This window comes from Tenrec ecaudatus, chromosome 4 (genome assembly GCF_050624435.1).
Source record: "Tenrec ecaudatus isolate mTenEca1 chromosome 4, mTenEca1.hap1, whole genome shotgun sequence".
In the NCBI taxonomy this organism is placed as follows: Eukaryota; Metazoa; Chordata; class Mammalia; order Afrosoricida; family Tenrecidae; genus Tenrec; species Tenrec ecaudatus.
The window spans coordinates 39,862,198-39,887,753 of record NC_134533.1 but is presented as its reverse complement, the minus strand read 5'-3'; the positions used below and the strand labels follow the sequence as shown (position 1 = coordinate 39,887,753).

At 41.0% G+C, this 25,556-nt stretch overlaps 1 protein-coding gene across 1 annotated transcript in view; it reads right to left on the bottom strand.

Annotated features, from left to right (window-relative positions):
- DCDC1 (doublecortin domain containing 1) overlaps window positions 1-25,556 on the bottom strand; it is a 469,848-nt gene that overhangs the window by 166,818 nt on the left and 277,474 nt on the right. The window contains exons 16-17 of the mRNA XM_075547690.1: window positions 22,728-22,862; window positions 22,050-22,234 (exon numbers count right to left, since the gene is read on the bottom strand). Of these exons, the coding sequence (XP_075403805.1) occupies window positions 22,050-22,234; window positions 22,728-22,862 (320 nt within the window). The remainder of the gene's footprint in view (window positions 1-22,049; window positions 22,235-22,727; window positions 22,863-25,556) is intronic.

Sequence of the window (25,556 nt, the reverse complement as noted above, 5' to 3'; positions counted from 1 at the left end):
TGCATTTTATGTTCATTCCGTCATGTCAGGCTATTAATCAAGCTTCTATTTAGAGGTTCTACAAGTACTGCATATGTGTGTAAATTAAAAAGATCTGATTTGTGACATAAGGGGACTGTTTTGCCACCACAACAATGTACCTGCTCAAGCAGCCATCTCAGTGTGCCAGTTTGGGGCAAAAACAGCATGCCTCTCTTGTCCAACACACTTCACTTGACCTTGCTTTGTGTGACTTCTTTTTGTTTCTACAAATGCAGAGGGACATGAAAGGACAGTGATGTGACAGTGTGGAAGAGGTAAAGAAAAAAGAGAGGGGGTTGCTGTCAGCCATCCAAACACGTAAGTTTGAAAAATGTTGCTAAGAATGGAATCACAGTGACAAATGTATTAAGGATAATGGAGAGTAGTTTGAAGGTGATAACGTTTTTTGTGTTTTTTTTTAAATTTAAATACATAGCTTTGAAAAAATAATTCCGGTGTTGCTGTTGTTGGGTTTTTTTGCTGTCAGGATGGACGATGGCTATTTATTTATTTATTTTTAGTTATATATCCTTTTGCTCACTTTGTTCTAGCTTTGGCTACTGAAAGCTCTTTCGGATTAATGTCATTTAACAAGTCCTCTGATATTTAACCAGTTATTTATGCATCAACTTTAAGTAATCGTTTGAAAGCCATGCTGCTCCGATGGAAAGTGACCATGTCCTCTGGCGAGCTACTTGTTCCTTTGACCCCTTCACGCTAAAGTCCCCTTCTCCTGGAAGGGTAAATGGCAACTGACAGATACCTGTTGAATGTGTCAATTGAATGCTTGTTTATCATCTTTTCTTCCAGGTTTGAAAAAGTTTAAAGCTATTCCCTGTGTTATGTGCATGTGTTTATATTTGCATTCACTATTACATCATGACTCTTTCACAAGGGAATATTCCTAGTTCCTCTCGCCATTGCTTAGAGATTATCATCAATACTAGCATTAACATCAAAAAGACCTATCAGCATGTCCTGGACCTCTTACATCCATGACAAATACTGTAAGAAGCAAATACAAGAGGGTCTCCCTCATCTGTCCATGGGTTAAAACTTCAAAATACGAACCCCCCTCAGAAATATACCAACACAAGGTAAATGCTTTATGAATCTTCAGTAAAACTTGTTGTTGTTAGGCCTGTAAGGTTAGTTCCATATCACAGGGACCCTATGCATGAGAGAGCAGAACTGTGCCTGGTCTCCTGCCACCCTCACAATCATTCCCCTGTTGAAGGGCGTTGATACAGCCACTGTGTCAACCCTTCCTGTTAAAGGGTTTCCTCATATTTACTGCCTTTCTAGCAAAACTAAGATTATGAAATATTTTGTCTGCCCAACTGGACATCCCTTGTAGAGAGGTAGTGGGGAGAAGATGAGTCACTCAGGGTTCAGTGTAGCAACAATGAAACTCACAACCTTCCTCTAGTTCTTAATCGCTTCCTTCCCCCAACTATCATGATCCCAATTCTACCTTGCAAACCTGGTTAGACCAGAGGATGCACCGCGGTACAGATGGGATCTGGAAACACAGAGAACCCAAGACAGATGAACCCCTCAGGACCCGCGGTGAGAGTGGCGATACCGGGAGGGAAGAAGGGGTAGAAAGGGGGAACCGATCATGGGGATCTACAGATAACCTCCTCTCTGGGGGGTGGGCAACAGAAAAGTGGGTGAAGGGAAACGCCTGGCAGTGTAAGATAAGGTAAAATAATAATTTATAAATTATTAAGGGATCATGAGGGAAGGGGGAGCAAGGAGGGAGGGGAGGGGAAAAAGGAAAATGAGGAGCTGATTCCAGGAACCCAAGCAGAAAGCAAATTTTGAGAATTATGAGGGAAATGGATGTATAAGTGTGTCTTACACAATGGATGTATGTATGGATTTTGATAAGAGTTGTATGAGCCCCAATAAAATGATTTTTAAAAATATTTTGTCTGTCAGTTTGCATGTTGCTCAGGTGCTGGAAGCTATGCCATTGGTATTTCAACTCCCAACAAGGGAACTGCCCGACTGACTAAGACACGTCGAGTAGAAGAACATGACAATCTTCATTCGAAAAAATAGCCAGTTAAATATTATTAACAGAAGCAAAATGTTATCTGATACAGTATTGGAAGATGAGCCCCTTAGTTTGGGAAGGAACTCAAAATAAGACTGTGGAGGAGCTGCTTCTTCATAGTGTTGGTAAGTGCTGTCCAGTCAGTTCTGGGTCAGAGCAACCCAATACCCAGCAGACGATCTGGCCCAACGGGGCCCAAACCCTGCTCGCAATTATTGCTATGCCCGAGTCCATTATTGCTGCCACTGTCTTGATACATCGTGTTGAAGGCCTCCCTCTTTTTAGCTGTCCTTTACTCTGCCAAGCATGATGTGCTTTCCAGAGACTAGTCTCTCCCGATGACATGTCCAAAGTCTCACCACTCCTTCTAAAGAGAATTCTGGCTGTACTTATTCCAAAACAGAGTTATTTATTTGTTATTCAAAGCACATCATATTTTCAATACTCTTTACTTTGAGCAATGTCTTAGGCTGGGTTCTCTAGAGCAGCACAAGTAATAAAGCTTCTATATGAATCTAGAGAGGTAAATCGATATCAAGATAGTGGTTCACACAGTTGTAGAAGCAGGCAAGTTTTAAACCTGGCTAAGATCCAAGTCCCATGACCAGATGTTTAGCTGGAGGTTTCTCCTGCTCTGCTTAGCTGTAGGAGGTGGATGAACCAAAGATCAGTAGGAAGACAGTAGGTTTATGGCTGCAGAGGCTCATGAATTTGGTTCGGTAGGTCATATGGCAGGTTTCTGCTGACTCCTGGGATTCGAAGGCACCCCAGATGACAGCTGGCTCAAGTCCAAAGGATAAGAAGTCAATGAGCCTGATGAATCCAGTCAGCAAAGAGCAAGAAAATTTTTCTACAGTGTCTATTTACATTAGAAGTAAGTAACACCCTGGAGAAGCTGCCTTTCAATTGATTGGCTGCTCAACGCAGATAATTTTTATTTTTAAATCATTTTTGGGGGGCTTTGTACAGCTCCTGTGACAATCCATACGTCCATCCATTGTGTCAAGCAAATTTGTGCATATGTTGCCATCATCTTTTTCAAAACTCTTTCTACTTGAGCCCTTGGTATCAGCTCATTTTCCCCTCTCCATCCTGCCTCCCTCATGAACCCTTGATAATTTTTTAAATGTCTTATGCTGACTGATGTCTCTCTTCACCCATTTTTTTATCTGTCCCCCACCCCCGGGAGGGGGTTATATGTAGATCATTTGATCAGTTACCCCCTTCTCCCCATTCTCCTCCTGGTATCACTACTCTCATTATTGGTCCTAAGGGGTTTATCTGCCCTGGATTTCCTATTTCCAGCTCTTGTCTATACCAGTGTACATGCCAAAGCAGATCTTACAGAAGTGATTCTACTGTATTATATTTCATCATGGATGTTTACTAGATCTTACTAGGATGAGTAACTGCCAAAAAAACTTGGCATCATAGCCAAACCAAAAGGGCACGGAACTTTAACTTTCACAAGTACTAAGATGCACCCAACCCAAACCATGTTATTTTCTATCATCTCATATGCATGTGAAAGTTGGATGGACAATCACTAAAGAAGACTGCTATAAATAATTGGTACATTTGAATTATTTTTTTGGCAGAGTATTGAATATATGATGGACCACCAGAAGAACAAAGAAATCTATCTGGGAAGAAGTGAGAGTACAGCCAGAATGTTCTTGAGAAGTAATGGTGGGAAAATGTCATCTCACACACTCTGGACATGCTGTCAGGAAGGCCCAGTTCCTAGAGAAGGAAGCATGCTTGGTCAGTGGGAAAGGAATGATATAGTGCTTGTAACAAAGGGCTCACACAGATGAACAACTCTGAGGATGGCGCAGGACCAGGGAGTGTTTCATTCTGTTGTACAGGGGGTCGCTCGATGGCATCTAACGCCGTGTCAAGATGGATCGACACAGTGGCGGCAACAACCTATTCGAGCCTAGCAGCCATTATGAGCACGGCACAGGGCTGGCAGTGGTTCTTCCTTTGAAACACAAGGCCACTGAGAGCCAGAACCGAGTCAACGGCAGCTGAGAACAGCAACAACATAGATTATTTGTTTATTATTATTATTTATATATTTATATAAAGAGTTCGGTGAAGAAATAACAGAAGTAGATCAGAGGCTCTTGTCAAATTATATTCTTTAACCTTCGTGTCTATATTTTCAAATTAGTGGCCTTGGCAGCCTTTGGGTTTGTTTATGTCAGCAGAACTATTTTCTCTAGGAGCTACTAATTGAGCGCGTAGTAGGTGGCAGGCACTAATACAATCATAAGAGGTCAGGCTCAGAGGTGACTGGCTCTGAGGAACAGAGTTTGAAAAGCAATGTTCTCCCCGGTTTTAATCAGTCCTCATGGTTTGACACTGAACCAGCGATGGAGCCCCCTCCAAGTGTATCAAGTGTTGAGGCAAGCGGAAAGATTGGGTGATAGGTCTAGAATTGGCACTTCCCCTGCTAAAGTTGGGTAATCTGCAGGCTCTTCAAAGTCTCTTTCCTATGTTTTACCACAGAATTTACCTTGCCAGGTGTGATCATTAGACACAGTTTGCTTGTTTTCCCCTAGTAAGTCAGCAGGCTCTTCCTAATGCACGTGATTGGCTTGCTTCTGATATGCCTTCACCTTATCAAGATTATCTCTAATTCAGATTTTTATTCTCTCTCAGATGCTAACCATTTCCCACCATTCATCTTAGTTTGAAAGGTAACTTAAGCAAATATTATTCTGTTGTGTTTTTCAGAATAACAGAGCGGAAACAGACATTTCATTCAATTAATGGTGTAAGCATACACATAAAATTCGAGCATTTGTTGTTTATATAGCCAATTAATTAGAAATTAATAAAAAGTACTTTCTGCGGGGAGGAGACGAGCCACTCAGGGTGCAGTATAACACCGATGAAACATACAAGTGTCCTCTAGTTCTTTAATACTTCCTCCCCCCCCACTATCATGATTCCAATTCTACCTTACAAATCTGACTAGGCCAGAGCATGTACACTGGTACATATAAGAACTGAAAACACAGGGAAATCAGGACAGATAAACGCCTCAGGACCAATAATGAGAGTAGCGATACCAGGAGGGGTTAGGGGAAGGTGGAGTAGAAAGGGGGAACTGATCACAATGATCTACATACAAACCCCTCCCTGGGGGCGGGCAACAGAAAAGTGGGGGAAGGGAGACACCGAACAGTGTAAGACATGACAAAATAATACTTTACAAATTATCAAGGGTTTATGAGGGAGGGACGGTGTGGCAGGGAGGGGAACAAATGAGGAGCTGATACCAAGGGTTCAAGTAGAAAGAAAATGTTTTGAGAAAGATGATGGCAACAAATGTGCAAATGTGCTTGCCACAATGAATGTATGTATGGATTGTGATTACGAGTTGTATGAGCCCCCAATAAAGTGATTTTAAAAATAAATAGTACTCTCTATCTTTAGCATCCTACTTTTCACAATTTCTATTTATTCCAAATCAACTGAAAAATCAATCTGATTCCTTCACATAATTTCAACTGTTTGTGTATGATTCTGTTTAGAAATGTTTGCCAAATCCTTGAAAAGCAGAAGTGGCCCCAAGAAGTCTGGGATGAGAATAATTTGCTTGTGCTGCGGATGTTACGAAGATGAGAGCCGATTCTCCGGCTCAGTTGACAAGAAAATGACGTGAGGGGTCAATTCTAGATTTCATAACAGATTCGGGGAAGGGGAAAATATCCGAAAATTTATTTTGTTTGACCTGTCCCACTTTCTGCCCTCTCGGTAGGCTCGCCATCTTTTGTGTCAGCGAGTCTCTGCGGTTAATTGTACTCTTGGCATGCGGGCAGGATGGCTGAAGACCCAAACAGTGCACAGAACTCAAATTCTGCGCTTTAACAACAGGACAGTTCTCCTGGGGACCATCTCTATTGTTGGAAGTGCTGTCCTTTGGATATACTTAAAAAAGGTCTCTCAGTAGAAAACAAGACAGAAAAAAAGAAGCAAAAACGAAATGATGGATAAGCTTAGAAAATAAAAGTTAAAAAAGAGGACTTCAGAAAGTAATTTTCTTCATTTGTAATAATTTAAATTTTCTTCATACTCTCACAATTCATCATTTGAATACTTAGCTTTCAGTTATAGTGTTTACTGTGAATATTTATGTAGGTAGTAATTAATGTCAATGTGCTAAAAGACAGAACTGATATTGTATCCAGACTTGTCAATTTTATTTTCACTTTACTAAGCCCTATTCTCTGATAGTCAGGGTATACTATAAGGTTACATATAGGCACATTGTGTCTTTATGTGGGGTGTTTACATGTGTGTTTAAGTTCAGGACTTAAAATCGAAATGAAAACTAGTAAAAAGAAAATATAACAAAATTATACTTTATAAGGACATATAAAAATTATCTAAGTGTGACATGAGCCAGATGACGTTTGACAGGACCTGTATCAAGTTCTGACTCACGCACTTACTAGTTGTTTGACCTGGGACAAGCCCCAGCCTCTTTCAATCACCTAATCTGTAAAATGGGAATAAAATCTTAAGACATGATAAATTCATATGATAATATATACAAATGTATGAGACATAGAAAACAATAAGATTTATGAGTATCTCTAAAGAAATGAAGGATCATAAGAAACAGGAATTCTAAATGTATCCAAAAAACCAAACTCATTGGTATTGAGTAGATGCCAACTCATAGTGACCTTATAGGACAAAGTAGGACTGCCCTGTTGGTTTCTGAGATTGTAACTCCTCATGGGAGTAGAAAGCCTCATCTTTCTGTCTCAGAGTAGCTGGTGGTTTTGAAATGCTGACCTTGTAACAAACAGCGCAATGTGCCATCATCCACTGTGCCATGAAAACTCCTTCTAGAAGCAAGTTTCCGAAAATTAAAATCAGGTCCTTAGAGAGCAACAGTAAATGAGGAATATTGAGAATGCAATATCCATAAAAATAGTGGATATTGTGCTACAGAGTCCTTACAAAAGCTCACTGACAGTTTATTAAGAGAAATACCCCATTTTAATAACAAAGCACGTAAACTAGCACCTGGCTCATGATTGCTGTTTTATAAATATCAGTTTAATTAATAAAGTGAAAGGTGATTTAGTCCCATCATTCCTGAGGGAAGAAAGACAGTATTACATATTTATTTACACTTACAGAGTTGGCACAATAAGAACGCAATTACTTTCATTTTTAATAGGAATAAAACTATTAAGAAGAAATCCTAAAATATGATTAATAATGAACTACAAAAAGAAATTAACTATATCCAATACTAAATATAGACCAATGAAATTCAGAAATGCACTTAATATTGGACACTTGCAGATGAGGACATGGTTATATAAGAATGAATTAAAATGAAATCTGATGAAGGAATTAAGATAAAGGACTGCAACAGTAGACATCAGTGAACCTTATAGTGTGCAAAGACATAATTTTTCAGTAATGAATGCCATTCAACTCACCCAGTCATCCATCTGGCTACCCTAAATTGTGTAAATTTGTGTATTTGGCCAATGGTCCTTAGACTTTAGTACGCATTAGCGAGAGGATGCTTACCGAGGATGCTCTCTCACCCACTGTGGGGCTCTTTGGTGGGAATCAAAAACTTTTATTTCTAGAAAGTTTCCAGGGGATGCTGGAAATCCCTGCTACAGCATGTCCACTATAGAGTATACTTAACTTCTGAAGACTACGATTCAAATCACATCTCTGCCACTTACTGGTTGACTCTAAAAGAGCAAGGTTATTTTTCTCATTAAAAAGAGGGCAGGCATAATGTTTATCTCAAATAATTGTTATAAATTAAATAGGAAGAGATATGGAAAGGGCTTAGCACAACTGACACACAAAAGGAAGTCAAACAGAGTTGTATATGAGAGGTTTCAAAAAAACCAAACACCCAGGTTGCACTGGATGGAGTGCGGCTTTTGTGATGAGGATTTTTCTTGCCAGGCGAGCATTGAGCAGCTCGCTCTGCGTTAGTGCACTCAGCGGCTGTTGCCTGGGAAGATTCTCTGGTCACAGTGAATTTTTTCGTGAAAGCAGTTTCACTCGAACCTCGATTTTTGTGATGGCCAATTTAAGAGAACAGCATGCGACTATGGAATTTTGTTTCCTGCTCAGGAAAACATCCTGCAGAAACTGCTGTGATATTGAACACAGTTTACAAGGACAGCGCCATGGGAATAGTTCAAGTGGACGAGTGGTTTTCTCGTTTCAACAAAGGTGAAATGTTGATTGATGACAAACCTCTCTGTGGACGTCCGTCAACTTCCGGAATGGATGAAAATGTGGACTTGTAGTGCATTTGGAGTTCATTCCACCAGATCAGACTGTTAATCAAGCCTTCTATTTAGAGGCTCTGAAATGATTGTGTAACTATGTGACAAAAAAGGCCTGGTTTGTGGCAGACGGGGCACTGGTTTCGCCACAATAACACACCTGCTCAAGCAGCCATCTCAGGGGACCAGTTTTTGTCAAAAAACAGCATGTCTCTCTTGCCCACACACCTTACTCACCTGACCTTGCTCTGTGTGACTTCTCTTTGTTTCCACGAATGCCGAGGGACAGGAAAGGATAGCAATTGGATGATGGTGTAGAAGAGGTGAAGGAAAAACGAGGGAGCGCTGTCCAAACAGCCATCCAAACGGAAATGTTTGCAAAATGTTTCCAAGAATGAAATCGCGTATTGGACACACATATTAAACATAATGGAGAGTCCTTTGAAAGTAATAAGGTTGTTTTGTAAATAAATTTAAATACACAGCTTTGAAAAAACAATCCTGGATTTTGGGGAGTACCCCCTCGTGTAGTGAGTAGATACTAATTTCAAGCACTGAGAGCTCATTATTTTGATATGAGACATAGTTACAGAGACCTCTCAGATATATTAAAGTACCCCCACAGAATTGGTTTATTTGTCTAAAAGACATGAACTACAGTCTGTGGAATAACGCAATCAAATGGCATAACATAGTTCATAAAGGCAATGGTCTACATCCTAGTTGGTGAGTATCTTGCAAATAGTCAATAATTATCTAATATATAATTATTGGTTTCTTTCAACTGGAGTAACAGATCATGAAAAAATGCAAAATCTCAAAGAAGAAACTAGTTCACAGGACTAATAGCCTAGTGAGTGTTGGCTTCTCCCAGCCTGAGATCAGAAGAACTCGGGCCCACCTACCACTATCATCCATTCTGACTAGTGACACAATGTAGGTTCCTGGATAGAATGAAAGAAAAATATGCAGAAACTCACATTATGAATGCATGCCAGACTTACCAGACTGAAAGCGACCGGAGGCACCACTAATACCATCACCCTAAAATATTCTTTTAACAGGATCTGAAGACCTGTGAGAGATTACCTTTCAGCCAAATACTACATTGGCTTAAAAAATAACATGATTTCCCATGAGGAATGTGCGCCATTAAACAGCTATATAATACCAATTAACCAATATTTACCCAAAGGCAAAAATAAGCAGGGAAGCTATATAAAGGAAATCAGTAAAAACAGAATGAAAATGGTACACATCAGGAAAATTGTAACTAATGTCAGGGAACAATTTGGGAAACTAATTTGCAGTAGAAATCTTCACCTAAAACACAATAAAATATATTTTAAAATAGATTATGGTTTTATCAATAAAAAATTTCCCCACTGGAAACCAAAAAGAAGGGTTTACCAAAATAAGTTCCTATGATTTGTGACATTATAATTTAGGATTTAATCCTTGGGATCTAAAACTGAGAGTTCCGGGTGCTAAAATACACAGAAATCTCATAGTTGACTTTAGCCGTATGTCAGAAGACAAAAATTAAAATAATGAACACATGAAAAAACATCTGTGAAAAATGGCACAGAGTCAGTGTCTGACCTCAGACGGCCTGAGAGGAGAAGCAAAAACTCAAGATTGTCAGCCCGGGGTGATTCCTACAAAGCAGAAGTTAGATGTGCCTCCACCTTTCCCCCTTTTTTAAAAAATCAATTCAGACATCAACTGCCCCTCTCATGCACCCTCCACCTCACTGCTGGGTTTATGAATTTGCTGAAATGGCCACACGGAACTCAGCTTGGACCTTGTGGACTCCTTGGACTCTGCTCTGCCCCGGCAAGTGTTACAAAGCTCTTTTTAACTTTGCCCACTAGGTGTGCAGAGGCACGCAACCTCACCAAGAAGCCTGAGCCTGAAATTGTTCGGCTTTAGCTCTGTGTCAGTAAAGCACGCTCTCCTGAAACATTCCCAAAGGGATTCTCCTCTGCCAGCAAGTCTTCCTGAAGGCTCTGAGTTTTCTCGCTCTCTGGTCCTGGAAGCTCTGTCTCCCGCTGGTCTCTGGCTCTGCTGGTTGCTACCCTCTCTCTCTTGCTGCTTTCCCCATCTCTGGCATCACAGATCTCTGACACCTGTAACAAGGAGGTTCCCAAGGCAGAGACCCTTGGTCCAAAGGACGTGGCTCTTCTTTCTTGGTGGTGGGGAGGTTCTATTTTCCACCTTTGGGGTGACTCATTTTAAGCTCAGTAGATTGATACAACTAAGCAATCTTCAGGCTAGGGTTGCATACACTATTTTCATGGTTCCACTCCTATGAAGATGCCATGCACCTTATTTACATTACTAGGAAGCTATCCAGTCACTTGATGGATCACCTCCCATTTGCACGGTCCTACTTAGTCCTCTAATGGAAGTTAGAAGCACAATAGTTGGAAGGCCCATATGAGGTAATTCACTGCAAGGCAGCATCGTAAATTCCATTTTACCACAAAGGAAACAACGTATACTAGAAAACAGGCATAAACAAGCTTGACAAGCTAAGTCGATGCATCAAAAAATTAGAACTCAAAAATAGATTTCTATTAATTTCCACTGCGATACAGTAAAATAGAATGATGGAAATCAAAGTGCCAAAGGAGTAACTAATCCATAAAAATAATAATCCACATGAATGATAACCTCTTTAAACCTGAAATCAGAAAAAAAGCTAGATAAAATCCAGATATAGACCGTTCTGACCAAAGGCACAAAAGAAGATCTCAGATAGAATGGAAGAGAAATACAGAGAAAAAATTCAAATTTATTTTAAAAGGTCATGCCTACTGGACCCAAAGAGGTGAGAGGAAACCCCAACACCCTCATGCTAAGGTAACATTTGGCAATGGAAGTTAAATTGCTCTGCGGATCACCTGTCAGCTAAATAACGGATAGGCTTACAGAATAACCAGAGTCACCCCTGAGTCCTGGGCTTCTTCAAACACTGAGCTACATGAGACCAAATGACCAACCCTTTCCCAAGAACAGGGGTGAGAAGGCAAGGTGGATTAGGGGAGATCAATCAATAGAAAGAATGACTCACACGATATAAACTTGTAACACCAATAGCACTGAGCAATTTGTATAAAAACTGTTAAGGAGGAGCCTGGTTCCTACTGGGGACTCTACCTGGGGCCACATGGTCTTGAGTAATGCCCCATCAGAAGTGCCCTGACCGTTTGCTCAGAAAGCCCTAGACCAATCTTGTAAGTTGTCTATCTAACGTAATGCACATGTCCCAATCATGGTCCTATTGCCGCTTCTGTAGTTGCACCCATAACTCTGATGTATTGATCTTCCACTAACCATAACTTTGCAACAAGTTTCCCTTGCTCCTGCCTTATTTAAGTAGCGTCCTGTGAACACCACGTCACCATTATGACCTCCTGCCAGTGACGTCCCTCCTCCAAATGACGTGTCTGTATTTTTGTGCTGCATCCATCCCTTTGAACCTTAGTAAATGTTCTCCTTAAGTTATGTTTGAGATTAGGGTCTCTTTCGAACCCTGTAATGGGGTCCATGTAATGGTTCCAGGCTCTGGTGAACACAGGTAAACGAGACATGCTATCCAAATTCCAGGACATTGGGCCCCAGTAAAATGGCTGATCCAGGATCTAGTCTCTTACCCTTAACTTCTGACTCAGGCCAACAGACTGTTTACCAGTGCACAGATCCGAGCCTGCAACTAAGGCAAGTTCGGCCTAGGGGTCTTTAAAACAAGCGCCAGCAGGTTTTCAGTATGTTCAATTCGGGCTTTTGATGCAGGTTGCTATCAGGGCCCATTGTGTAAGAGGGTCTTAGAGAATGGATGAGGGCACTCCAAAATTTGGGTGTTCACCAAAACTCAAAGGACCCCCAATAAGGTCTGACTCAGACAGCATTTTGTCCTAGCCTCTGCTTCTGTTTCTGAGAAGGTGACCCTCGGTAGGTAAACAAAGGAAGGAACAATTGATCTGAGGAAGAATGTGATTAATAGTAGCTTAACTTATATGCAGAGAAGAGCTAGACAAAGAATCTGTCCAGGTGTATTCTTAATGATTTATTGAAAATAGCCAGCCTTTCTGTATCCTCACCCCTTGTATCTATGGTCTCTACTTGCTGGAAGCCAACCATACCCCTATTTGAATGTTCTTGTGCTTTGAAAAATCCCTTTGCTGTACTTTAACAGTCAGAGAATGTTTTTCTCCAAGAAAGATAAAGCAGCTTCTGTCTTTGTACAATTTCTATTCTCCAGGAGAGAGAGCTAATAAGAACTAATGAATAAACAAGATCTTCTCATACTAACTTCGTGCCAGTACTAATCTAAATGTTTTACAAACATCGATCACCATAATCCTCATAACAACCCTACAAGGTTGGCGCTATTGCTGGTCACAATCTACACACGAGAAAATCGACGGCTGCAGGTTATCAGGCTTAGGTCACACCATTACTAGAGAGTTGGGCCCAAGCAATTTGGCTGGCGTTCATGTACCATCCCACTTTCTCCTTGCAAGCAGCCTCTGACAAATTACACTCATTATTTCAGATGGGGCATCTGAACAAAAATCAAAAGGGCTTAGCCCTGATTGGAGTTTGTGCTCAGGTTGTCTGGCTTCGGTCTTCTTCTATCCACGCTAGGCTGTTGCCTCTAGACGACTTCTGTGAGGTCCAACCACGATGTTAAGAACAAGAGCAGGACTCCGAACTCTCCAAGAAAACCAGACAATGTTATGCTGAGAGTTCTGGTCAACGGAACTGAGGAGAGAGTTAACTATAAGTAAATATTGGTTAAGTTTGTAATCATCGAGGTAGAGGAAGCTACTCTGTGCTGTTTCCAGCAGTAGCGCTGGGAGCTGATGTTTTGACGCGCTGATGGCAGAGTGACTTGGCTTCCATAACCTAGTGGGGGAGATGTTAGACACACTTGTTTTAACCTTGTAATAATGAGATCGTTGGCAAGCCCATAAACCATAGTGAGCATTTTACAAGATCTATGAGGGAAACTCAAAAAGTTTGTGGAAAATGGAATTAAAAGATACCATAATATGACTTTTACATATTTTTAAGCCCCATCATATGTGAATGTAGGAATAGTAGTTAATTCTCCAAAATGGCTGCCCTAAGCAGTCTTCGTCCGTGTGTCCTCAGAACCACCTGGAAGATACCTTCCAATCCTCCACCTCGGCACCCCCAGACAAGTAGCCCGGAAGGAGTACAGCCAGAGGCATGTGAATGCATCTCCCTCCCTCCAGCCTTATCAGAAAGATGCAGGACAGGTGGATATTAGCAGCCCGACACTACGTGGTGGTGCAGTGGTTATGCATTGGGCTGCAAACCTCAAGTTCAACAGTTCAAACCACCAGCTGCTCCTTAAAGAAAGATGAGGCTTTCTATTCCCATAAAGAGTTACTATAGGGTCACTATGAGTCAGAATCAGCTTGTTGGTAATGATTTTTTAAAATTTTATTACTCTAATGGGGTGGTGGATTCCAGTGAAGTTTTCTGAATGCCTTAACTTAAAATGCCCTACTAGACATATGTTAAATCCCTCCATTTGCGGTTATAACCAGGAGCCCATTTTGTTGCTACTGTCATACCCACTGCCACGGAGTGGACTCTGATTCACCGTGCCATTGTAGGACAGGGCGGGAGTAGGCGGCATCTTGTCTTCCCTGCAGAACAACTGGTGGGTCCAAATCATTGACTTTGCAGCTCCAGATAACTAATCGTTTTTCTTCTTAACCTTTTCTTCTCAGGATTAGGGAATCTGCCTAGATTAACTAAGAGATACAGCTAAATTACTTTCCTTATTAAGAGTTCTCCATTTGCATAGCCCCTGTCTTCTCAGTGATATATATTTTAATATGAAAGATACTTTTGTTTTGCTACAAAGAAATATACAGAAAAATGTCACACAGGTTTTCCCCTATTGGTAACGTGTAACACAACCATGGCACAATATACAAACTAAGAAAGTGGGGCCATCCACAGAGCTTATTTTGATTTTAGCATTTTTTCTAGGCACCCCTCTGTGTATGTCAGTGTATGCAGCTCTATACAATTTATTTTTTTGCAAATGTGGCTTGTGATATAAAACACTACAATCAAGATATTTCGCTGTAAAATGGCCAAAAGTTTCCCCTGTAATATCCTTTACATTCATGCACACTCTCTTCTCACACCCAACCTTAAGCTGACAACCATTAATATTTTGTTTGCTTCTAAAATGATAATATTTCAAGAAAGTTTCAAAAATAAAATAGTAAAATTATGTATTCTTTTCAGTTTGGCTTCTTTCATTCATCATAGTATGCTTGAAGGTCATCTAAATTTCATATATCAATAATCTGTTCCTTTTCAATGCCAGATCGTATTCCATAATCAACCATTTTCATAAAAAGTTTTCTATTTTTTACACAAATTTCTACTAAAGAGACTTGGTCTTCTCTAGGAAATACCTGAAGCTTAGTAGCTACTCATGCCTGAATTGTTGTTGGGCATTTGAATATGCTTTATCTGCTCAATTGATCCTCTTGACTTTAGCTCACAGAATCTGGCAATGGAAGATGTTTAGCCAAGAAAGAATGGGTTCATAACAAATAATCAAGAGGATAAAAAGTCAATCAAAAATATTGTTGGATTGTATTCTAATAGGCCAGTAGTTCTCCACCTTCCTAATGCAGCAACCTTTAATACAGTTCCTCATGTTGTGGGGACCCCTAACCCTAGAATTATTTTCATTGCTACTTCATAACTAATTTTGCTACTGTTATGAATCGTCATGTAAATATCTGATATGCAGGATGCAATGTCATTGTAACAAATTGAACATAATTAAAGCATAGTGATTAATCAAAAAACAATATGTAATTATATATTGTGCAATATTTATGTGCTTTCCGATGGTCTTAGGTGACCCTTGTGAAGGGGTCATGACCCACAGGTTGAGAACCATTGTAATAGATAAACTATATGGGCAATGAAAATACATTATATAGACTACAAATAATTGTTCTTAAATAACTTACTGTAAGTAAAAAAGAAAAATCTTTCTTTTGCAGAAACATTCATTGAGTTCATTCATGCTCAAAAATGGTTGTGGTTTCCCAAAGTCTAAACCCAAACCCACTGCCATCATGTCAGTTCCAATTTTTAAAAACAATAGAAGTAATCATAAGACATGTCATATATTGTTTACCTAACACCAGTTTTAAATGTATGAAAAATATAGGTGGATGACATATTTGCAGAAAAAAATGAAATTATATCAGTAGATACAATTTGAACTCCTTATTTTATCAGTTGACATAACATTGACAAGAATGTTATAAAACATAAGATAGTAAAAACAGAACATGAAGTCAGCAAGCCTCATGACCAACACAGGTGCCATGACTTTAGTCGTATATCCTCTCGTACCTTGGCTGGTTCAGCTCCATGACTGTGAACTTATGAACAGCAGGGGCTTTTGTACAAGTTTTATATTCTTAGCTCCCAAGAGCAAGTCAAGCAGAAAGAAAATGCTTAATAAATCTTCCTAAATTGAATAAATGCTTTCCAGGCAAGAATCAAAGGTGTATGCTGTATTACAAATTAAAGTTTAAAATATTACAGGAAACTACTTACTCGGTTCAATAAGCAATAAATGACACAGGAATTTTGGTAATATCATTAGCTATACAAATCAATAAGAAATCTAAAGAGGAAAAATACATTACATACCATAAAATTTAATGTGCTATTTTAACAATAGGTTGGAAACAGTGGAAGAGAGAATTAATGGGGTAGGATACAGGTGAAAAGAAAATGTCCAGGAAAAAGAATGAGACAAAAGGATGAAAAATCCACCACTGGGCCTAAGCGAGACAGACCTGTAACTCATGGCACGTACAGTTGGATTTGCTGTGGCTAGGTGCTGTCCAGTTAGCTCGGACTATCGTGCCACTGCGCACAACAGACAAAACTCTCCCTGGTCCTGTGTCACTCTCACAAGACTGCTGTGTCTGAGCCCATTGCTACAACCGCCTGGTAACCTGTCCAAGTGAGGGGCTTCCTTATTTTTACTGGTCACCTATCTTTACCACGCGTGATGCTCTTCTCCAGAGCATTTAGTGAACGCAATGATCATTTTAACAGTCACGTTTGATGGTAAGATTTCTAGAAATGTGAGTTTGAGTCGTGGCAATTTAGAAAATAGTCCGTTTCCTCTAGAAAACAGGGACAGAATTAGTGTGCACACAACTGACCTGTGCATTCAATGTCAATACAAAAATCATGTTGACACTTGCTGAACAAAATGGACAAAAACTTCAAATCAACCAAGATGGTACAGATCAGGTGTACATGAAATATGTAAATGACTTAATGTAGTCATAAATCAGATGGTATTGAATACTCCTGAAAACCAGAATATGGCGCTTTCAATTTTTAATGTGTAGTTTTTGACAATTTATAATTATATAGGCATGATCATCATTCACCTGCTTAAAGAACTTCTCATTATTATTAATTTATCTTTCTTTGAAAAGTAGGAGACTATAATCGTGCCTGTAGCTAGTGCATCTCAAACCTATTACTAAGAGAGAAAAGACTTGAACACACAAAAAAGGCATGTCACTTCATTCAAGCTTCATTTCTTCCATTCTCTGTCAGAGGAAAAAAGTGCGTTATAAAAATTGACCAAGGCAGTATAATTCGAATTTATACTCTCTTGGAATAGTAAGTATAAAAAAGTGAGTACCAGATGCTTGGGGTTTATTCCATGCCAATTGGACGTGGATTTAATTATAGTAGAAGAACTGATTTTACAGCAATTGTAAAAATGTAAACAAGGCTTTAAAAGGGATTCAGGAACTATATTTTACAAATGAAGCTTTGATTTTAATTTAAATCATTCTCTTAGGGTATCGGATGCATTAGTCAAAATTTTCTGCTTTCCCTAGTATTGAAATAGTAGTTATACTTCAATAAATCAAGGCTCAGAAGGCCCTGTTTCTTACCGAATTACATCTACTTGTGGTTATCAGAGAAGCTCTGGTGCAGTGCTTCACTGCTAACTCAGTGGTTGTTGGTTCAAGCCCACCAACGGCTTCACTGGAGCGAGCTGCAGCAATCTGTGTTAGTACAGACTTGCATCCTTGGAAACGCAATAGAGCAATTCTTTTCTGCCTACAGAGTCAATAGGACTCAGAAACAACTCAATGGCAATGGGTTTTTAATGACTATAATAATTTTGTGGGGGAGATTGACTTTAAAATATAAATGTTGAGGATTTTAAAGTTTAAACTATTCGACAGAAGTTCATAGAATATTTTCTTTTCTTTTTTTACATTTTATTAGGGGCTCATACAACTCTTATCACAATCCACACATATACATACATCAATTGTACAAAGCACATCCGTACATTCTTTGCCCTAATCACTCTCAAAGCATTTGCTCTCCACTTAAGCCCTCCGCATCAGGTCCTCTTTTTTTCCCCCTCCTTCCCCTCATAGAATATTTTCAATGATAAAAAATGTGTACCAGAATGTTGTGTTTAGGCGTCATGGAGTTGACTCTAACCCACAGCGGCCCTGCGCCTTCCCCACGCTGTCCGCCGCCGCTTTGAGACAGAGTACGTAAAAATCTACTTACTTTAACCCAATATTCTCACTACCAAAGCGTGCCTAAATATTCCATATTTAAAATACATTTTTTGGTAATACATATTGAGTTTTGTTGTTGCAAATACAGTAAAATCTGTGAAAGTAGGAACCTGTAGAAACCTGTCAGAGAAGGAAAGCTCAAATGTTTTCCACGAAAATGAGCAACAGAAGAGTGCTCCTCCTGTCGAGACAGAAAGCCCACGAGACCTAGAAGCACGTGAGCCTCTGTTCCCCCGGGGTTCACTGGGTACTTCTTTTAAGTCACCTGCCCCTCTTGTTTCCCATGAACTTTGGAAAACACACACACACACAGCGCTGCAAAAAGTCGTGGGAAAATGGGATTTAAAAATAATGAATTTGTCCACAAAGTTTCTGACGTCCCCTTGAATCAAGTTAGAATAACAACTAAACGTATTTTCTCTCTACTTTGAAGAACATTCTCATTAAAAAAAAAAATCAGCACCCTTCACTGCGAGTTCTCTTGGGAAAGACGGAGGCTCTGCCCCGTTGCGTCACCACGGGCACAGCGGGCAGGCTGGGCAGCTGCTCGGGGTGGGAGTACAGTAGCGACAGCAAGCCCTCCGCGCTGCTCCGCAAAAGCACTAGCGGGAGGAGAACAAAGGCCTTTCGGAGGCGGCTAACACAGATGTGCCCAAAGGCAAACTGTCAGAAGCGGTTAGGATGACAACTACTCACAGTTCATTATTTCCTTCTCACAGGTCACTGGGCGACAAGCTGGGTCAGCTGCTTTGTTGGCTGTCTGTCTGTCCCAGGCCTCCCCTCCACCACCACCACACACTATTCAATTCAAAGAGGGGGTGGGGGCCTCTATTGGATAAACTGACCAAACCAAACACATTCGTGGCACGTAAGGAGGCCAGAATATGGCAATTATTTTACTTGGGTCCCAACTTAGAATGAAATATATATTCAACTTAATTTATCCAAGCAAAGAGAAAATCCAGTTTCTATAACTTCCCCATAGAAGGGTGGAAACATTTTTTTTAAGGTGTGGAAAAAGCAAACAAGAAAATATATAACCTGTTGGGAATGAAGAACCTTATATGGGAGGCCTCATTCATTATGAGAATTGTCTTTTTCTTTGAAGAGAGAAATAATGTTTCCACTTCACCTAGTTCTCTCTCAAAATGATCAACAATGTAGTTGTTTTCCACAGGTGTGTAAACCTGTAAGTCAAATGAAATAGATTTGCAATTGCTGGTTTAGATTTTTTAAAGGCTAGAATTCCCAAAAATACACCAATCTAAATGACATTAGTGTTTACACTACACCAATCTAAATGACATTAGTGTTTATACCTCTTTTGTGTAAATAGTGTAAATCACATTTTTTTGGGCAGCTAAATATGGTCGCTCAGTAGGATGCCCCTCTATTATGAAATCCTCTGTGGAATGGAAATGACCGAAGGAAAGGGCGTGCACAGTGGTTGAAGGCATGGGCTTTACATTCAAATAGGCCTTGAGTCAAATCCCATCTTCTCTATTAATTAACTGTGTGACTGGGCACACCGTGCAATTTATCTGGGGCCAGAGGATACTCTCATAATGCAGTTCTTGTTCTAAACTCTATTCATTTTCCAACTGCCACCATGTAGCTGATATCATGTTCTGCCTTAACTTTTGCCATGACTTTCTTCTATGTTTTGGTGTGATCTTTGATAAAAACAAGAAGACATAAACTCGTCTGCTGACGCTTAGATAACAATGCCACGAGTCTCATAGCTGGAAGGCGAGTAGACTCAACCAGACAAGCCAGGGCTCGGAGGAATCAGTGGGCCACACTCAGTCCCGTGTTCAGTCGGCACCACATCCTTCCTGAAATGGGCGGAGCGGAATTCCTCTCCGTGTCTGCTCAAAATAACTTTGTTCAGGAGCAGGGAAGGAGGAGAAGTGACATGGTACCTGGGATGGTCAATTGTGGGCTTGTGGGAGGGAAGAGGAAGCTGCAGATACACGCGTGAGGCTTATGCCGGAGCCCACGGATTAAAGCATAAGAAAGTCATGTTGAAAACAGATGACTAGGCGATTTCTTATAAAATAAAATGCATTCGTTACTATTGACTAAAAACTGCACGTTTAAACAAATCTTTTATATTTCTCCTCTTTGCAGAACATTTTTACTTCTATCATTTATTATGCACTTTGGTCCTGGAACTTTAAAGACATCCCATGTAATTCTATCAACTCTATTAAGTATGTTGACATGGTAGCCGGTAGTAAATGCTCCTCTCCACCCATCTATCCTAATGGCATATTCCTTTCTCCCAAAGTTCCATCAACACGTTGTCTTATATCTACAGAGTCGACAGGAGTCAGGAATAACTCAGGGGAGATAATAACAATCGAATAAACTCACTGCTGACCCATAGCAACACTACAGGGCAGAGTAAAGGGCTCCCTCCACAGGCTTTCCTCGAAGCAGAAAGCCCCATCTCTCTCCCTCAGTGTGGCTGGTCGTTCCACAGCTGACCTTTGGGTTAGCACCCCAACAAGTAACCGATTAGGCCTCCAGGAATTCCTTAAAGACACAACCTCTTCAGCCTTCAGAGAAAGGTTATAGAAGCCAGCAGCCATAGCAGAGGACAATATGGGGAGTTAGCACGAGGGTCCCTGCACCAGAGAAACACCCGTGTAACTTTAAAACACCACAAAAGTTTGAGGAATCTGGGAGCAGAAGAAACCAGTGTCACTTTCCTGAGAAGAGCTCAGGATAACACCAGAGTCCAAAATAATGGCAAACCCTGAGTGCTCTCAGAAAGGGCAGAGGCGAAACGGCTGGCAAATGGGCGTGGGAAGATGGCAGACCATGCCTCGCAGAGCAGTATTGTGCGTTCCAGGTGCCCCAGTGTTCCTCGAGATCTGGTCCTGGAAGAGCACCGCACACCGTGGCTGTTCCCAGGGGGCTTCTCCTCCAGTGTGACATGGCGACAGCACAGTGTGACATAGGGATAGCTCCTGGGAGCATCAGGGAGTACCAGACCCTGCTTGTCCTTAAGGATGTAGAACCCAAGTTTTCAAATTGGTTGAGGACATCCCTATGCTATAAGAGGACGCTAAATTCATTCTTTTATCTATGTACTATCTTATTCAAAGAGTAACACCAGCAACAGGATTTGAGGTTTAAATAAAAAATAGAGACAAAAATTCTAGAATCAATTTAGCTAGGGAAAACATTCCCCTCCTACCAAAATCTCAAGCAGGAATACATAGGAATAAGAACTGGCTCTTATTTGAAATAAAAAGTTTCCAAGCTTTTCCCCACTCCTGTTCTCATGAAAATGTCATATTTATTGACAGTTAGACTATTTCAGCCGGAAGATTCTCTTAAAATTTAGTGAGTATGTTAAAATTGCATTATTCTCTTGAGTACTTCAGTCAAACTTCATTGCTAATAATGATGGATATGATCGCCATTTATGGCATCATTTTGTGATTTATAAGATCAAATCCAACAATATAATAAAGAAAACTTTTGTTTCCACAAAAACAAAGAGGTAGTTTCCATTTTCTAGGCAAGTATGATTTTCAGGTCATGTAGCAAAACCTCCATATTACTTTTATGGCTTGTCGAGGAAATGACATCAATGCATTACATTATCACTACTTCAGATGATCTCTTGTGCAATCCCTCTCAGGTGTAAAAGCACAACTCTCCTTTTGGAACATAAAAAGAGCTGTCTGTGGGTGTAGCCTTCTTGAGGCCCCCTGGGTAGTCCCACAATTGGGAGTCTCCTCAGAGCCACATTACTTCCGCGTATTTTCGTGTGATCTTAGGACAGCGACCCTTCCACCGTGTGCTGATAAAGGATAACACACATTCATCTTAACAAATGCAGATAAGTCACCTCGTTTCCTCAACTGTGACCCTAAGTGACTTTGATGAAAAGCCGGAGGGCTTTTAAGATATTTCAATAATCTTCAGAAAATCAATCTTACACAAAACTGAAGGCAAACATCGAATGTCATTGAGCAATAAAGCTCAGTGGCCTACCTCTGAGCAGAAGCCTTAGGATGTTTCTCTGCCAGCTTCCTCACCAGTGCCACCGTCAGCCGCTCCGTCGCCCCAAGAGAACCTTCTGGCATCACAGGGGTGTCTGCAGGGCCTGGCATCACAGGGGTGTCTGCAGGGCCTGGCGGTTGACGCAGATGAGGGTTGCAGGCACTGTGACGCAGGACCTATCCAGTACAACAGGGAATCATGTCGCTAATTTCCTGTGAGTCGGAATGCCCTAAACGACACTTAGAAACGCAACTTTTCATTCTCATGATTCCTTCAGTCTTTCTTCATAGGGATTGTCAATCAGGTGCACATGACCAGAACACAGAAGACGTGTCTAAGAAAAATCTAGTGATTCACAATCCATTTAGTAAAACAAAATTCACAAGACATAGTTTTATTCAAAGATATAAGTTTATATAAATATACGTACATAAGAGAGGTTTCACAAGTCCATGGCACAATGTCATTATCTTTTAATTCCATTCTACCGGGAGCCTTTCGAAGCCCTCTCATCTCTACATTTTCTTGCATGTACAATTGTAAACAATTAATAACCACAAGATGTGAGTTCATGATTGCCTCCTGAAAACAAATTGGACATTTTTCTTCTCTATTCAAAATTCAGTTTAAAGATCTACTTCTGCCTTGCCTCGGGCTCAGTGCACTGACCTCTCCTGCTGGGCTGCTGTCTCGTTCCTGCTGAGCTGTGGTCCAGGAGCCATGGTGAAGGTGGTATTCTGTCTGGGTCACATCCATGTCTGCATCCAGCTCCTCGAGGTAGGTCAGAACAAACTGAGGATGGGCCTTTCACAAGAAAGTAAGAATCATGAAAAAAGGGGAGTGAGTCTTGTAAGCCAGAGCCACAAAATCTACAGAACTGGGAAAGTGGGAAGATAATGTACATTTGCCATCAACTGGTTGGACTAATAAATTTGCTGTCAATTTTACCGGGAAAGCAAGGTATATGACCCTAATATTGAAAATTCTGTTCAGCGGTTTAATCTAATCAATATTAGAACCCCAACGTGAGATAGATAGCTATAAATTAAAGTGATAATATATAAGTGATAACATGGTACCCTTGAAGGCAGGCCTGATGACCTGCTTCCAAAAGATCACAACCTTTGAGGCCCTAAATTGCAGTTCTACTCGGTAACTCATAGGGTTGACATGAGTCAGAAATGACTTACAGGCACCTAACAACCACACTGACTGAGGTATGTCTGTGTACCGGGTACTCGTCTAAACACATTACATGTACATAATATGTAGCTACTATACAGTTCACGAGTGTTCGGTTCTGCTATGAAAGACACATAGCAAGTTGCCTGGCTGAAATTCATCTGATTGCTTCAGCCTGGGTAAGTAAGTGACCAACCTGTGAGAAGTACCAGCAGGAAGTAAGTAGAGACTATGCCTCTGAGCACACATGTGCAGAAGGCATTCAATAGCCTGGCTGCATTCACTAACACACCGGGCAGCACAGAGATGGGATACGCTAAAAATAAATGGAAGGCATCCTGGGGTCGTGTGAGTGGTTAATGTGTTCAGCCCCTAAATAAAAGAGTGGAGGTGTTCCCTAGAGGCACCGCAGAAGCAAGGCCTGACTAACTCTACAATATCAGCCATGGAAATCATTCTACTGAGAAAGCTCTACTCTGACACATCTGGGGTCACCATGAGTCAGAATGCGTACATTTAAAAGTAAACGAAACCCTCGTGGTGCACAAAAATCATTCGACCTTTAACTGGCGACCCACCACTATGGCTCGCTGTGGAACCACGTGCCCTAGGTGAGAAGAAGTCCATGACGGCCCATCAGACTAACAGCTTGCCCTCCTGCTCCCTCAAGGAGTGTGTGCGCTAGCTCAGCTCACTTTTGTCCATTAGACCGCTTTGCACAAAACTTAACTCAGTCCTTAAAACCCTTTCACAACAAAACTGGTTTTCTGTTTGTAAGACTTTGTCAATACAACGGAACACATGCTACATGACTGAGACTGTTCAGTGTTTGTTAGGCAAGCTGGATTCGGGTAAATATTTTATAGGACACGTACATCCAAGTGAGCTCTGAGAGGGGGAATGAGACATGAAAACATTATCTAAGCATAGCAATTTTGCTTGATCATGTGGAACGTTGGAAAACATGGGCTAACACATGAAGATGCCCTGCAGCGGCTGTGCATCATGGTTGTTTGCGTCTCCTTTATCTCAGTGCTACTGCTCTGCTTCACCGCCTAGACTCTAGAGCCCTTTACAGGTAAACATGATCCAACCTGCCAGAAGCCGATGTCAGGTGGCACTGTGCTTACTTTGACCTGTTCTTCACACGAGTGGAGGGTCTTCTTTTGACTCTTCACAGTAAGCTGCTTCATCAGAGCGAGCCCACGGAAATCAGACCCCTTTCATGCATACTTTATCGTGAAGTGATAAAAAGGGGGAAATGTCAAAGGCATTGAGTCTTGGCAGTTGGTTGCGTGAGTGACCTAGTCCAATTGCAATACTCTCACTGAGGGAGAGAGATGAGCTCTTGTCTGCACCGCTTTTGGAATAGCCATCAAAGTAACCTCCAATCCAATCAAACAAGCAGCAAACTGTCTATGTGAGCCACCCCAGCTTCGTCGGCCGGGCTTGCTCTTTTGATAAGTGGCCCTTGAATAGCACCGTGAGCCCATCCATTGCCACAACACCTGACGGCACAAACAATGCTTGTAGACGGCCTCTGCGCATTCATAATCAGACGCAATTCATGAAGCCAGCCTTAGTCAGGCTCTCCTTTTGAGTGGCTTTTGAATTGGCATTGCCATGTATGTTCCCAGTTGGTTCTTGAATCTTGCTGTAATTATAAATTCTGCAAGAGAGGCAGCATCCTGTGAGGGTCCCTCGGACCAATCATGTCTGTGTACTGACAAGCTGTGTTCCACCAGTATATGTACAGCAATGACTGTCTTTATTTTCCGTGGCAGGCCCCTTAATCTCCCACCACCTGTGTCATGTTGAACACTTCTAGCTCACATAAAGGTATAGTTAATCCTTTATAATGTCCAAAATATCTTTCATAAATTCAGACAAAAATTTTAATCTACTTCGTATCATCATGGGTCAAGTTTGGACAAACGTGGGCATAGCACTGAAGTGAGCTCATTTGTCTTTTCAACGTACTAGACATCTTTAGCCTTTTCACCTTTGCTTTCATGCCTCAGGACCACAACATACGTGTCCTTGGGATACCGAGGAAACACTTCAATAGCTTGCAAACTCAACACACACTCACAGCCATCAAGTCAAGTCTAATTTGTAAGGACCTTACAGGATGGGGTAGAATGGTCCCTTGCCTCCCTGAGACTGTAACTATTTACTTTAGTAGAAAGGTTCATGTTTCTCCAGAGGACCAGCTAGTGCTTATGAACTGTTGACCTTGCTGTTATTGGTCCAACTCATAAGCCACTACATCACCAGGGCTCAAAAGGACCCTATAGTGGCACTGTTGGGTAAGCA